Source organism: Myotis myotis, unplaced genomic scaffold, assembly GCF_014108235.1.
Source record: "Myotis myotis isolate mMyoMyo1 unplaced genomic scaffold, mMyoMyo1.p scaffold_m19_p_3, whole genome shotgun sequence".
Taxonomy (NCBI): Eukaryota; Metazoa; Chordata; class Mammalia; order Chiroptera; family Vespertilionidae; genus Myotis; species Myotis myotis.
The window spans coordinates 12637570-12653286 of NW_023416335.1; the positions used below are offsets into that span (position 1 = coordinate 12637570).

At 38.0% G+C, this 15717-nt stretch overlaps 1 protein-coding gene across 1 annotated transcript in view; it reads left to right on the forward strand.

The window, feature by feature from the left end:
- Positions 1 to 14976, forward strand: part of SGCZ (sarcoglycan zeta) — a 194999-nt gene extending 180023 nt beyond the window's left edge. Inside the window, exons 6-7 of the mRNA XM_036300921.1 lie at positions 7554 to 7677; positions 14785 to 14976. Coding sequence (XP_036156814.1) covers positions 7554 to 7677; positions 14785 to 14976 — 316 coding nt within the window. The remainder of the gene's footprint in view (positions 1 to 7553; positions 7678 to 14784) is intronic.
- The last annotated feature ends 741 nt before the right edge of the window (positions 14977 to 15717 follow it).

The following is a 15717-nucleotide window of genomic DNA, read 5'->3' on the forward strand; positions in this document are numbered from 1 at the left end:
GTTTCTCTTCTTGCATGAATATAATTTAAAATTACTCTCTGGAAACACGTTGTTCCAATTTACATCATTTTTAAGTTCAAGGAAAAGCCACCATTTATTAAGTAGATGAGTATTTTTCTCTGAGACATTTTGTCAATAAAGGAGTAAAATATTTTGCTGGTATTGTTCTACTAATTAGAGAAGAAGAAGAAGGAAGTAGTATTTTTCTCCTCTCTCCCCATCCTTCCCGTCTCTTCTTCCCTCCCTCTTTCTTCCTTCTTTCCTTTTATTCTTTCATTCTATGTATGCATTTATACATTTATCTAGTGTTAGTAACAAATCAACATCATGAGAAGCTTCTTTTAGCTTGAAAACATGGGGAAACAAAGACAATTGACCTAGAAATTTCTTTGAGGTAATGTGAAAGAAGAAACCACAATGGCATGTGCTAGTGAGCAGAAAACAAGAAAAAATGGAGTAAACAAAAAGAATGTTATTTGCATCTGAAGAAAGCTCAGTGTAGCCTGAAATGATAAGACAGTAAAATTTCTTATATATTCAAGTCACAGCTGACGTTAATTTTTTTCTTAAAACAATTTTCTGTTCAGTTCTCCATTCATGCCATCATTGAAACCTCGAATAATTCATGAGTGCCTACTATTTCTTTGGCACTTTGTTAAATATTTAGCAAAAACAAGATATATGATTTTTAAGTTCTACTTAAGTTTCTGTTTAGTAATTGCATCCTGGGATTTACTTTAAAAGAATTCTGAATTCTTGCCTCTGAATGTTGAGGCTTCTTCTAAGACCGAGGCTTTTCATTTTCAATCTGAGAACTGCACAACCTTCAATGCAAAATCTTGTTGCATCTTTGCTATGTAAAAACCATGAAAACCAGAATCACTTGGTAAAACAAGCAGACTAGAGTTCAACAGTAACGCTTCTCTGCTATATAATCTTTGGGTACCAAAAATAGTCAGAAATCCATTGCTGTGAATTTAATACTTTTAAAATGAACACTTTTATATTTTTATAGTTTTTTCCTTTGAATGCAAAAAATGTAAAATTAGGTTATGAATTTTCTTCTAAGTTTCTGTTGAATTTTATAGTCTGTGATTTCTTTATTACTTTTTATATTTTGAGTAGATGAAACAGGAAGTTATTCCTGCAGAGTGTATTAGGATCCAATGTTATTTTCTTCAGTATTGTTAGTCAGTTTATTAACATTTATTAAATAAGCTAGTATTTTCCATCACAAAATGATTGCACATTTGTCAGATATTTCTCATACTTTCTATTTTAGATTGTGTTCTAATGATCCAATTTCTATTTCTAATTCCAATATCATTTTAATAAAAATAATTTTAGAATAAGTTCTAATTTTTAAAAAAATCTTCCACTTTATTTTATTTTTACAATCTGGTAATTGTCTAACATACTTTTCTCCCCCAATTATTTTGACATAATGTCTTAACTTTCAAGAGATTCTATTGAGATTATTGCTGGATTTTTATTGCATGTTTTCATTACTTTGTGAAATATTGGAAGTTTCATGATATGATATATGTATGAGTTTATTTTTATCCAGGAATATCTCCAATTCTTGAATTTTCAAGTAAAGAATATCAAATGTCCACTTTATACATCCCTCTCCCTGAAATAATTATAAAGTACAGGCATTAAGTCATATAGCATTTATATTAACATGATAATCTAGCAACATGAATTATATAGTTTAAAGGTGTCACTACATGCCAATAACATTATTTATTACACCTTAATACAGCTGATGACAAGATTAACATCAATTAACAGTTTCCTACTTATATTTTCATAGCACAATATTTCACAAATTTTGTGTAAAAGGCAGATAATCCTATATGATCTGAGACAACACCTCTTTCCCAACATCTTATTCTGTGGCTACAGTGGCAAAGGATACCTGAATGTAATGAAAAAATTCTGATTAAATAATTAGTAAATACTAAAATGGAATAAATGAAGAGCCCTGAAATCTTTAATATATTTTAATCCTCTAATCCCAAATGTCAGACATGGTAGAAAAATGCTACAAAAAAATGTACACATTTAATATGGACATTTTACTGTTAAACATATGAGTAATAACTCTAACCACTTATCCTCAGAAACAAACTAAATCTTATCAATTATTTGATAAAGAAACTGTGTTTTTCCTCCCACTTTATAAGATAACTGAATTGAATTTCCATGAATGTCAGATTCATAATCTGTTTTGAACTTTAATCCACTTTTATTAAGTTTTTATCTGACTTCTGTTTAAATGGCTCAATAATATCCAAACTTAAAGAATAACATTTTAGAAATAAATGGCAGCAGAGTAGGAGAATGCTGCATGGACATGCTCCCAGGAACAAGCTGGAATTACAACTGAAATACGGAAAGGCTTCCTAAATAATTAATGGAAAACTCACAGGAGAGAACTCTGATATCCAAGGACCGAAGGTGGAGACTGCATAGAGACTGGTAGGAGGGGCGGAAGTAGGAAAGGGCTGGCCGGGCACCCACAGACAGCAACTGAAGTCCTGGAGAGATATCTCACCTGGGGGGGAGGGGGGGGGAGGAGGGTGGTGCCACAGAGAACTTTTGGATCTAATCCCAAAGCTGGGCTTCCCAGCAGAGAGCACCAAACTGAGGTAACATCTAGCTGTGAAAAGCAGTGGGATACTGTCTGCCATGGAGTGGCAGCTGAAAGTTCAGGCACCCTCTTACAGGGCCAAAGCACAAAAATTCCCTGTGGAGCCACCCACCTTGTGCTCTGGCAGAGGGAGGGTGAAGTGGACAGGACCTGTGAGAGCAGAACCCAGGACTGGGGACTTGGGGGATAGACCTCAGAAGGCAGACACCCCAAGTTTCCTGGGTTGAGTCATTCCCTCATGCAGTGGAGGACATCTTTCCCATATAGACATCTGCCTTGCCTGGGGGGAAGATAGTCGGACACACCCTATTGGAAAACACCTTGCCCTGAGGCCCCTTAAGAGCTTAAAAGTAATAATTAGCCTCCAGGCAGAAACAACTGCCCCACCCTGTTGGAAAAAAATAACAACTCTCCACACCTGAGGACGATTGCCTGGGGACAATTCAAGTTGGAATCCTATCAGTCTGTAGGCAGAGTTGGTCTCTGGAGGCTTTGAGTCTTTGCCTGGTCCAATTAGTCAAAAGCAGCCTTTAACACTGTCCTGCACTAGAGATGGAGAGGTGTAGAGGATCTACAGAATACATAGTCACAAACCCAAACAGACAACCAAAATGAGGAAACAAAGAAACAACCCCCAAATGGAAGAACTAGCAAATTCTCCAGAAGAAGAGATGAATGAAGCTGAGATAAGAAATTTATCTGAAACAGAGTTCAGAGTAATGATGTTAAAAATGCTCAACAGTATGAAAAAAGTTATAGTAACTATGAAAAAAGAACAGTCTGATATAAAGAATGACCTAACACAAATAAAGAACACATTGGAATGAATACACAATAGATTAGGGGAAGCTGAGGATTGAATCAGTGAATTAGAAGACAAAGTTGAGTTTTTTTCATTCAATTAGAGAACCAAAAAGAAAAAACAACAATTAAAAAACAGGAGGACAGCTTAAGGGAGCTGTGGGACGATGTGAAACATAACAATATTAGAAGAGTAGGTAGGTGTGCCAGAAGAAGAAGAAAGGGAAAAAGGAATAGAAAAGGTATTTGAAGAAATTGTTGGGGTCCAGCCCCAGCAGGTCCAGAGGTTCCCAAAGGTGTGGACAGAGTCGGCGAAGAAGGAATGACATGGAGACAGTTGATCAGCATAGCCAGGTTCTCTCTTTATTGTCCTGTTACATCTGTATTTATACCATTTGATCTTATAAGTATGCCTCTATAATCACATCATGGTATGTTTTGGGTACTCCCTTGACCTACAGTTCCTTGTTTCATGTCCATAGTTTCTTATCTGACCTTTGCCAAAAATCCCATCTCCATCTAGTTCTGTTGAGTTTAATCCTATCCATTCTATTCAAAGGTTAGGGCTAGTTATCTCCATTCCAAGGTCACTACTCTACTGTTCTGTTAAGCTACAAGGAAGTAACTAAAGGAGATTATCCTAAGTAAAGATTATGTAGTTTAATCGTGATTGTTCATAGTTAAGGTGATTAACTACTGGCCTGGCACTTAGTTAAGGGGTTTTACTGATTTATTCCCTTCCTTAGTCCTGTTAATCCCTAAATCCAGGGAAAAATCCCCACCTGGGGAAACAACTTTCTTGGGGAGGTGGTCCTGGTTTAAAACACATAGCGCTAAGAGGGGGAGCAAACATATGCCATATACGCCAGGTCCCTTGAAACATAAGCTGTGCAGATGTTTCTTCCCTGCAGCGACTGGGTCAAGCAGCAAGGGTGGACCAGCTTCCGGCAAATAATGGTAGAAAACTTTCTACCTGGTAAAGGAAAAAGTCACACAAGTTCAGGAGGCACAGAGAACCCCAATCAAGAAGAATCCAAACAGACCCACACCCAGACATATCATAATTAAAATGCCAAAAATTAAAGACAAAGAGAGAATCTTAAAGGCAGCAAGATAAAAGAAAACTGTTACCTACAAAGGAGTTCCCATAAGGCTGACATCTGATTTCTCATCAGAAACTCTACAGGCCAGAAGGGAATGGCATGAAGCACTCAAGGTAATGGAAAGCAAGGATCTGAGACCAAGATTACTATATCCAGCAAGGCTATCATTCAAAATAGACGGTCAAATAAAGAGCTTCCCAGACAAAAAAAAAAAAAAAAAAAAAATGACTAAAGGAGTTCATCACCACCAAGCCAGCATTACAAGAAATGCTAAAGGGATTGCTGTAAGGGATTGCTGAGAAGAAGAAACAGAGAGTGAAACCCAGCCATACAGAATTAAAATGGCTATAAGTAAGTACCTCTCAATAATAACCCTAAATGTAAATGGATTAAATGCTCCAGTAGAATGGTGTTGTGTAGCTGAATGGATACAAAAGCATGACCCAATTACTAGTATATGCTGTCTACAAGAGACCCTCCTCAAAACAAAAGACACACACAGGATGAAAGTGAAGGGAAGGAAAAAATTTTTCATGCAAATGGAAAAGAAAAAATAAGCTGGAGTAGCATACTTATATCTGACAAAATAGACTTTAAAAGCATCAAGCTAAGTGAAAAGCCAGTCAGAGAAAGATAAATATCATATGATCTCACTCATTTGTGGAATGAACAACATAAACTGATGAACAAAAATAGAGCCAAAGGGGGAAAATATTCTAGAATATAATAGAAGTAATCCTGTTAGTTGCAGATTTTTAATATTTCCTATAACTTCTGTGATATCGTACTATGTTAGTACAGTTTTGGTAATATTATTATACTTAAAATCCTTTTATTCTTGAAATATTAATGTTTATTGCATATAATATTATTATATGTAAGATCATTTTCCTTGAATAATTTGTGCTTATTGCATGCAACATCATATTTAAAATCATTTTTCTTGAGATATTAAAAAAGAATAACATTTATATTATAAATAATTAACAAATGGAAATAGTAGGGGCCACAGATATACTGTTTAAGGTGATATAGATTTGGAAGTGTATCTTGGAAAAGTAATTTAAAATAGACATTTTAACATTCAGATTTTGAAATTAAATAATGTGTCAAAGTAAAAGAATTACGAATAAAAAATGACAAGTGATTTTCCTTTTCAAGTTTACAAATATTCTGTAAAATGTGTGATTTGTATTTTTTAAAAAAAGACAACAGCCGAAACCGGTTTGTCTCAGTGGATAGAGCGTCGGCCTGTGGACTGAAAGGTCCCAGGTTCAATCCCGGTCAAGGGCATGTACCTGGGTTGTGGGCACATCCCCAGTAGGGGGTGTGCAGGAGGCAGCTGATCGATGTTTCTCTCTCATCGATGTTTCTAACTCTCTATCTCTCTCCCTTCCTCGCTGTAAAAAATCAATAAAATATATTTTTTAAAAAAAAGACAATATACAGATATTTGTTTAAAGTATCTTAGTCAGAACCTGACATCACTATCACTCCTCACTCCTGCCAGGGATTTTTTTTTTTTAAGCACAGGCTTTAACTATGTTTTTAATTGCTTTTTAGAAAGAGAGGAAGGGAGAGGGGGAGAGAGATAGACACATCCATGAGAGAGAAACATCATCTATCAGCTGCCTCCTGCATAGTCCCTCCTGGGGATCAAGCCCACAATCAGGGCATGGGCCCTGACCAGAATCAGACTCTGACCTCTTGGATCCTGTGTGGACTCTCAACCACTGAGCCACACTGGCTGGGCTCTGCCAGGGATTTTATGAAGGTGTTCAAGAGGCCCATAGGGATGAAAGTTCCAAAGTTGGTTTCTGAGTGGAAAAAAAGAAGAAAAGTCATTTGAACAGGCCCAAATCACTTTCTTCTAAGTGCTGGCAGGAGTCCCTCAATAACACTTTCAACTTCACAACTGAGAGAGAGAGCTGATCAAACTGCTTCCTGTGGTTCTCTCTACAAAACAGCTCTGGATCTAGGGCCTCACTGCAAACCAGTTGCTCTGAGTGGTGAGCACCCAGTTGCATATGAGCCTGAGGGCACTCTTGTCCTGAGTTCCTGTGGTCAAGGGAACACAGGTCATGGCAGCCCAGAGCAGAGCACTTATCCAAAGCCCGATTCAGCAGGTACAGCATCTTCTCACACTAGTGCGTTTTACGACTGTATTCTATTTTCTGCATTCTGCCTTCTTTGGCTCTTTTCTCTAGTTTTATAGTTGAAGATAATTTTGAAACTGCCTTCCAGCTACCTTTCTTTTGCAGACACAACTATCTTAAACACTTCTTTTCTCAAAATGTATATAGTCAATCTTGAATGACTATAATCTCAACATGTATATAGTCCATCTTGTACTTGTATATCATCCCTTACTTAATTTTCCTTCCTCAGACTAATGTCATTTATTCTGTGGACATTTTCCTCGACCAGCAGAAGTCAGTTGATGGAGGAAATGTCTTATTTCTTCATTTTGATTAATTTCTTTGAAGTGTAAAGAGTATTTTGAAAATGTTCAAGTTTACAAATGTTTACTGTGTGTGCTTGGCAGTTTACAATATTCATGATTTTCATTAAAGCTCTCTCATCGCCACAAAATAGGGACTCTTTATTGAGGGATATTTATATGCTCGGTTTGTAGAAATGTCTTTATTAAAACTCCATCATTAATATTGAAAACGTATAAAAGATTTAAACAAGTAAACTTATGACCTACTTTCATGTGTACCGTGAAGGGAAACAACATAAAAAAACTAAGTAAATCAGTTTACAAATGAGAGTACATAACTGATGCCAAGAAATAATTTCATAAAAAGCCAAAAAATAAATAAGGCAATCAAAAATCATTATAAATGTCATTTGGCTTTTTTTTTTTTAATGGCAAATATTTTTATTTATTCCTACCTAGTTGTTTGTTTTTAGTTGACTAATGTTATCTTTTAGTCCATCATAATAATTTTTTATTTTTACTCTTAAGGATTCCTATGTTTTTCCCTTAGGCTTGAATCACCAACCAGGTCCTTGATAATGGAGGCTCCTCGAGGGGTCCAGGTGCGAGCTGCTGCAGGAGACTTCAAGGCCACCTGCAGGAAGGAGCTCCACTTGCAGTCTACAGAGGGGGAGGTGAGTCCCCAGGGTAGCGGGTGGCTCTTTACTGGTGAGAGTCCTTCCTCTCAAAGTGTACGCTTATGGTTCCAGCTGAGGCATAGAGAGCTGCTTCTTAAGATAGCAATGATGACCATATTAATACTCCTTCTTGAATATGAAATTTGGTAAACCTAATGTTATTTTTTTAAGTCAAAGCTCTATTTATTCTATATTGAAAGATATTCATATGTCAAGAATAAATCGGGCATCTGAGTTCCTGTAGTTTCAAAATTGGCAGCTACACATACGAAATGTCAAGATACTATCAAGAATAAATTAATCTTTTTTAAAGTTATATTTTGGTCTTGAAAACATTTTTGCAAAAAGTTCCTTGAATGTTTGTTACTATAAAATTAATGCCTAGCTCGGCTGGCATGTTCCCGTGGTTGAACATGGACCTATGAACCAGGAAGTCATCAATTCCTGGTCAGGGGAGAGGCCCAGGTTGCTGGCTGATCCCTGGTCGGGGTGTGCAGGAGGCAGCAATCAATGATTCCCTCTTATCATTGATGTTTCTATCTCTCTCTCTCTCTTCCTCTCTCAAATCAATGAAAAAAATATATATTTTAAAAAAATAGTACCTATATATTTTTTAAAGGAAAACAAAACAAAAATTTATTTTACTATTTAACCATATTGTTATTTCCTGGGTTAGGAGATCCTCTTTAATAGTTTTTTTCCGTTCACTTTATTTCCCCTAAGAATCTCCTTTAAGTCTATTGTCATTCCTTTAAGACCATCTGCTTTTTTTCACTGTCTGCTCTAAAGAACCTTTTGCCTTCGGTCTCTCCCTCTTGCACTCTAATGCAATAGACACCATTTATTCCCTTTACCTTATTGCTCTAAACATGTGATTGTTGTGTCTGCAGAGTCACATTTTTGTCAATTCTGGCAAATTACTCAGCAGATGTCTTCACCTAGTACCTCTCCTCATTTTCTCTGTGGCCTTTTTCTGGAACTCTGAAGAAAGGCTAAGACTTTGCATTGTTTTGCCCTAAGATCCCTTAGCCTCTCCTACTTTCTATTTCTTTGCCTCCCCGTGCCCCACTCTGTTTATTTATTCAGATCTGCATGCCCAGGTTCCTCTTCAGTATCTTATCGCACACTTAATCCCTACATTGAGCTTTTAATTTTAGTAATTATGTTGTTCATTTCTAGGATTCTCATCTGTTGTTTTTTCAAATCTGCATGGACATTTTTGTAGTTTCTCTTTTGTGTGCTTGTTTGTTTTTAATTCTACCTTAATTATTTCAAAGCCTTATACATAATACATATCCTATTCTGTATATTTCTACTGTGACTCCCAAAGCCCTTGAAGGGCTAAATTTGTTGTATAGCTGTTTATGCCAATCAATTCCCTTAGTATTTTCTTTCTTTGTGTGCTTATTTATTTTGTATTATGAGCTTAGGAAGTTTAAATTGAGAAGAAAAAGAATGGAAGGCTAATTTAAGAGCTGTTCTGGAGCATTTTACCTCTTCAGATGTAAAGATGAGAGCATAAATTAATAGAATCAAAGGGAGATATTCTTTTTTTTTTTACTTTTATGCCATTATCTCAGTTGTTGATTCAAGATACATTTTAATTATATATTTTGTTTCATTTTTATAAACAAAGTCATTGTCAGAACACATTAGCGTCTTATTACAACTTATGTGATTTAGAAATATGCTTTATGATATTTAAAAAATATATCCATATTACCTTCTAGGGTTCTTTCCACTTCTATTACAGACTACAATACTTTGTCTTCCACAGCAAGACAGAAAACTTTCTAAATATCTCACATCCCTTTTAAAGAGTTGCTTTTATCATACTAATAATTCATTCAAATTATTCATAGTGAATCATCCCATAAGAAATATTGGTGGTTATTAATCTTTGTTCTTTTCTTTTTTAAAAAAATATATTTTATTGATTTTTTTACAGAGAGGAAGGGAGAGAGATAGAGAGTTAGAAACATCAATGAGAGAGAAACATTGATCAGCTGCCTCCTGCACACCTCCTACTGGGGATGTGCCCTTGACCGGAAGCGAACCTGGGACCCTTCAGTCCGCAGGCCAACGCTCTATCCACTGAGCCAAATTGGTTTTGGCATTTGTTCTTTTCTTACTTACCCACTACTTTACTGATATTCTTTTATTCAAAATATCAGAAGATTCCTTAGGTCAATTACAGGTTGGCATTTAATTGTGAATTGAGTAAAATGCTATAAATAAATCATATCCAGAGGTATTCAGCTGTGGTCATTTTTATATTAATAAAACAAAGATGTAGAAAGGCACAGCACTTTATATTAGAATAAATAACATGTAATTATCCTACAAAGAAATGTGAAATGATATAAAAACCTTTCTCTTTGCTTCATTGACTATGCCACAGAAAGGTAAACTGATCATTTATTAAACAATATAGAAATACGTCAAATCTATCTTTAGGTAGTTTTTGAACTAGTTAAAATCAGAACAGGCATAGCATTGAGGTTACTGAAATAATGGACAAAGTGTGTAAAATGAAATTACACTCAAAATCAGCATTGTAGAAGATGCAGTGATTTCTCACAGTGTTACAAGGAATTTCAAATTCAGCTCTGAGGACCATGTGAATCATAGCTGTAAGGATGCTGGACATGTTATAATAGTATATGCAAAGCAATGATGTAGTTACATGTTACAAGATCACAGAGGAAGGAGAAAACAATTTTTATTTTGCAAACTGATATTTTTCCTACAGCAATAGGTCTGATTTCAACAGGTAAGGATGGGCTAAATGAATTCTTAGTGGAGAGAACACAATGGACCATGAGTTAAAACCTCAGGGGTGTAATTTTGAGTACCAAAAAGAGTTTCCAAACAAATGGATTACATGGTTTATAGGACAATATAGACTAGAAATATCAATTTGAGAAGTTGGAAAGTGAACAGTATTACTAGCAGACAGAAAGAGATACCAGCAAACCCATGAACAAGCCCATCCATGCTGCAGGAGCCTGGAGAAGCTGAGCCATGTTGGGTTGAAAGAATCAATATATATTGTCCCTTTCACCTCTTGACTTATTTTCTATCTAAGCCAATAAAATATAATTTTCTCTTTCTGAAGGCCCTCTTCATTTTAATGTATCTATTAACCAACTATGCCTCCCTTATGTGGGTGAGGATACAGTTTGGATATCAGAAGTTTATGGAATTAAGTATTGTCATGGAGCTAAATATTGTCCAGAGCAGCCCCTAAGTGGATAGGAGAGCTAGAGGGTAGTGCTATAAAGCTGAAGTGGGCCAGCCACCCACCATAAGGTTCAAGGCTAAGGCCACTGATGAGGTCTCTACATCTGTGCTTGCTTTCCAAGGCTGCCACCTGCTTGCCCTTCCTGCATAAAAGCAGCTACTCTCTGCATTCATTCCCTCAGGCTACAGCAGTGGAAAGACAATGAGCTCCCAACTATAAAAGCCAGTGTAGCAGCACGGGGTCAGCAAGGCTCTGCAAATCACCAGGACTAACCAGTGACAAGTATTTCTGTGTTTATTCATAAGTGAACCATTCACAATATCTTATAGTCATTTGATCGACCCCACATGACCTCCTTATCCACATGTTGTTTAGCTTTCCGTGTTCCACTGTTTATCATCTAGGTCTCAAGTTTCCTTGGGCAAAACACCGGCCCTAACAGGTCTTCAGAGATCTCACCTCCAAATATGCAGACCCAAACTCCACCATTCCAGAGCTTGCCCCTATAATATTTTTAAAACTTAAGAATGTCTGCAAGTGTGCTAGCTCCTAAAATAAATGTGAGGAAAGGGGGATGAGCTCTGCAATTCCGTTCCTCTCTCAGACTCAACCAGGAAGGCCATCTTCCCTCCTCCCCTGTGGAGAAATGCAGGAAAGAGCCCAGCTAATGTAACAATGTGTTACGATCATTAATGTCCCTCAAGGAGGAAACAAAAGCCAGAAGAAATGAAGCCCAGCATCTACACCCAAAATGTATTGACATTTTATTTTGCTGGTTTATATTTCTAACTTTTACATCAGTAAAACAAATCTAGAAATAATTAAAAGAGAAGGCCTTTTTTTTTTCTCTTTCCTCTCACTTAACCCAGGAGTAATGATGCTTTCTTAAATTTGATAATGTTGTTAAATATAGTCATTCATTTATTTTATAATCCATTTAGTCAACAACTATATTATGTGGACACTGTAAGTATAAGATCAAACACCGTGGAATTATGAAAATATTCAGGTGTGATCCTATATTCAAAGACAAAATTTAGTAGGGAAAGTACATTTAAATATGACTATAAAATAATATAATAAACCAAAGGTCTGGTGCACAAAATTCGTGCATGGGGGGGGGGGTCCTCAGCCCAGCCTGCATCCTCTCGCAATCCAGGACCCCTCGGTGGATGCCAGGCCTAAACCGGCAGTAGGACATCCCTCTCGCAATCCAGGACACTGCATGCACAGAGACCATAGTTTTCATACAGGTGAAAGGCATCTTGCTGTTGTATGGCAGCTACATTTTCTTGCCCTGATTATAAAAAGTAGTACATAACATGATCCTTCTGAGGCAGTAGTGCCATTTTCCCCATCTCATGGGTGGAAAAACTGAAGCAGAGAGAAGTAATTGGCTTTGTCACACAGTTATAAGTGTCAGAATCAGGGCTGACCACAAAATGTGCAAGCCAGAGTCCATGCATGTCATTGCTGTATAATCCTGTTTTTTCAGTGTTACAGTAGCCTTGCCAGGTTTTAATTTTTAAATCTGAGAGACTGTTCCCAATATATAGGGTAGGGTCCCTAGGCCTGGCCGGTGATCAGGGCTGATCTGTGGGGTAACCAGTGGGCAGGGTGATCCGGGGCCCCTGCTGGCACCCGCCTTGGCACTGCCTGCCAGCTGGCCCTGCCCCCCGAATCACCACCGCCAGTCACCTCATTTGGGGGGCAGCTCCTGCATTGAGTATCTGCCCGCTGGTGGTCAGTGCACATCATAGTGACTGGTTGTTCCACTGTTTGGTCGGTTTACATATTAGGGTTTTATTATATAGGATATCAGCAAAACAAGAGTAATAACAATAAAGTGCTACAGGAGAACCAAACAAAAGGAGTCATTCCATCGTGGAGCATCATGGAAGGGTCTGTGGAGGTTAAAGCGAATGAAGAGGACTTTGGTGGAGACACACGTCCAAGGTGAAGGAGGTGCATTATTTCGCACACCAAATACTCCCACGGTTCCATAACCGGGAACCAAAGGCAGATTCTGCCCTCATAGAGCTTACTTTTAAGGATGAGAAGCACAATAAGTAAACAGATGCAATAAATGTTAAGAGGGGAGGGTTACTATAAAGAAAAGCAGACCTGTCAAGGAGAAACTAATGAATGGGTTAGTGTTATTTTAGTAAGGTGGGTAGGCAAATCCTTTCTGAGAGGGCAATTGTAGAACAGACATTTGAACAAGCATGCTCACATCCAAATCTAAAATATACATGATATGCCTGGCTCATTTGCATGGCCAATCAGTTACTGTGTTTCAACATTTTAAAAATGTGAAAGAGGCTAACAGTGGAAATTTCCCTCCACCCCTGTTCTCTAACCACCTAGTTAATATCCACCTCCCACTTGTATATATCTGCAGAAAAGTATTTCAGGCTAAAGAAGTAGGGGATAAAAACCCCTGAGGTCAGAGTTCTGTTGGTGTATTTGAGAAGATGTAAGAGCTGGAGCAAGAAGAATGGTAGGAAATGATGTTAGAGAGAGAGGCCAGGTTACAGAGGGCCAGTGGGTCTTGGTAAAGGAATAAGGATGTTAAGTGTAGCAGAGGCCATTAGGAAATTTTGAACCCTGGGGTGCCGTGGTTTGATCTGCATTTCTTAAAAAGTTACTCTACCAATATGCAAAATAGACTAAAAGGGATCAAGAATGACAGCTCGGTGGGCCTATTAAGCAGCTATTTCAAGAGTCCTAGTAAAAAAAGAATGATACCTGGGTGAGGATAAATATGTAGAAAATGGTGTATTCTCTGACTCCCCTGTAACCCAAAGATGTGTTTAGGCAGTAATTTACTACCAAACAGTAGAATGAAAGAGTAGCTACACAGTGTTTTTTCTTTGCTCATTCAAGTTCAGGATTCACATTTTTGGGGGGGCGGGGGAGACTTCCGCCATGCATGTCTAAACCATGCGATCACTGCCCCTGAAATTGTTAAGTCCATGATTTGGAATAAGTGAAGTAGTCTTGCAAGTTAGAAGATACAGCCAAGCCGAAACCGGTTTGGCTCAGTGGATAGAGCGTCGGCCTGCAGACTGAAAGGTCCCAGGTTCGATTCCGGTCAAGGGCATGTACCTGGGTTGCGGGCACATCCCCAGTAGGAGATGTGCAGGAGGCAGCTGATCGATGTTTCTAACTCTCTATCTCCCTTCCTCTCTGTAAAAAATCAATAAAAATATATTTAAAAAAAAAAAAAAGAAGATACAGCCAAGTAGGTGTTGAGTACAAGTAATATATTTCATGGAGACTTCAAACCTGATTATAGCTAATAATTATCTGGTGTTAATCCTGCAGATAATCTACAGGATATCTTGAATATCTTTTAGACAGTCCGCCAACATGATTTTAGGAGTACTAGTATCTTTTTAATTAGACCAGAGTCATTTTTTTAAATTAATTTCCCTTCCCTTCAGTAATCTCATTTCCAGGAAGACCTATGGCATGTGTGTGGAAGCCTCATCGGGGATCCATGAGAGCCTTTTAAGTTCTTTGTATATTCTTTAAACTAGGCATGATTTAAGAAGTTAAGTGGAGAGACTGTCAAATCATTAATTTTCTGCGGTGATTGGGTAAGTGGCTGGGTTCCTTAAGCAGATTGCACAATGTTGCTTTTTCAGATGGAGGACTTGCCATCTGAATGCACCCTGTCTCAGAGAAGATAGCTCTAGAGGTTGGGGCTGTGCCTTAGAAATGTAATTTGCTCAACAAAGCATGGCAGCTAAGCCAATAGAGTGTTTGTTGTGTGGTCTTTCTCACTAGGCCACGTGGTAAAGCTCCGAGGACTGGAGAAAGCGAAAATGAATTAAAATGCAATTTTCCCCCCGTAGATATTTTTGAATGCGGACACCATTCGGCTGGGAAATCTGCCCACCGGCTCTTTCTCGTCTTCACCCAGCTCTCCCAACCCTCGACAGACAGTGTACGAACTGTGCGCCTGCCCCAACGGCAAACTCTACCTTTCTCCGGCAGGAGTGGGTTCCACCTGTCAGTTCAGCAGCAGCATCTGCTTGTGGAGCTGAAGTGACTGATTCCTCCTCACACCAGAATAGCCTTTTGTTCCTGTCTGTCTGCTTCACGGTTCTGCTCGGTTTCCCTTGTGATCAGTCCAGAGCTGCTTCAAATGGTCCACGGAGCAACTTCTCCCGGCGTCAGCAGGGATTCGCCTCCACCTTCTCGTGTGAGTTACTGTCCCGCTCAGCACAGAGGGTGTGCGTGGCAGGACAGCGGAAGCTCGTCTTCAGCAGGAAAACTGGATCACAACTTTGGCTCAAAGGGAGAATAACATAGGTGCCTTTGCTACATGAAGTGAAGCACACAGTTTTAGATTTTTGCAGGACCTGGATATGAACTGCACATATGTCCATTACCTAGATGAAATTCCCAGTGTCCAATGGCAAGATGAAATGGTTAACCCTGTGAGAAAACTAACACGACAGTCTGAAAGCACAATTTTCCATTCATCTTTTTAGATGTACACTTCCCCCCCCTCCCCCGAGAATTTTAAAATTTTAAAGCATTAATGTAATGCTTGCTTTACTAAAAATTAAATTCAATAGATGGTTTTTAACAAAACAAAACAAAATAAGACAGAATCCCACCCTGAGTTTTGTTTCTTTAAATTCAATGTGTTGTTACTCTTTGTCTACTATGTCGAGAATTTTGTACATTAGCTAATTTTGAAAGCACTCAGCAATATATTTACAGAATTAACCATATGCCACCATGCTGTCATTTGTCAGGTCTGAATGTCCTTATGTAGT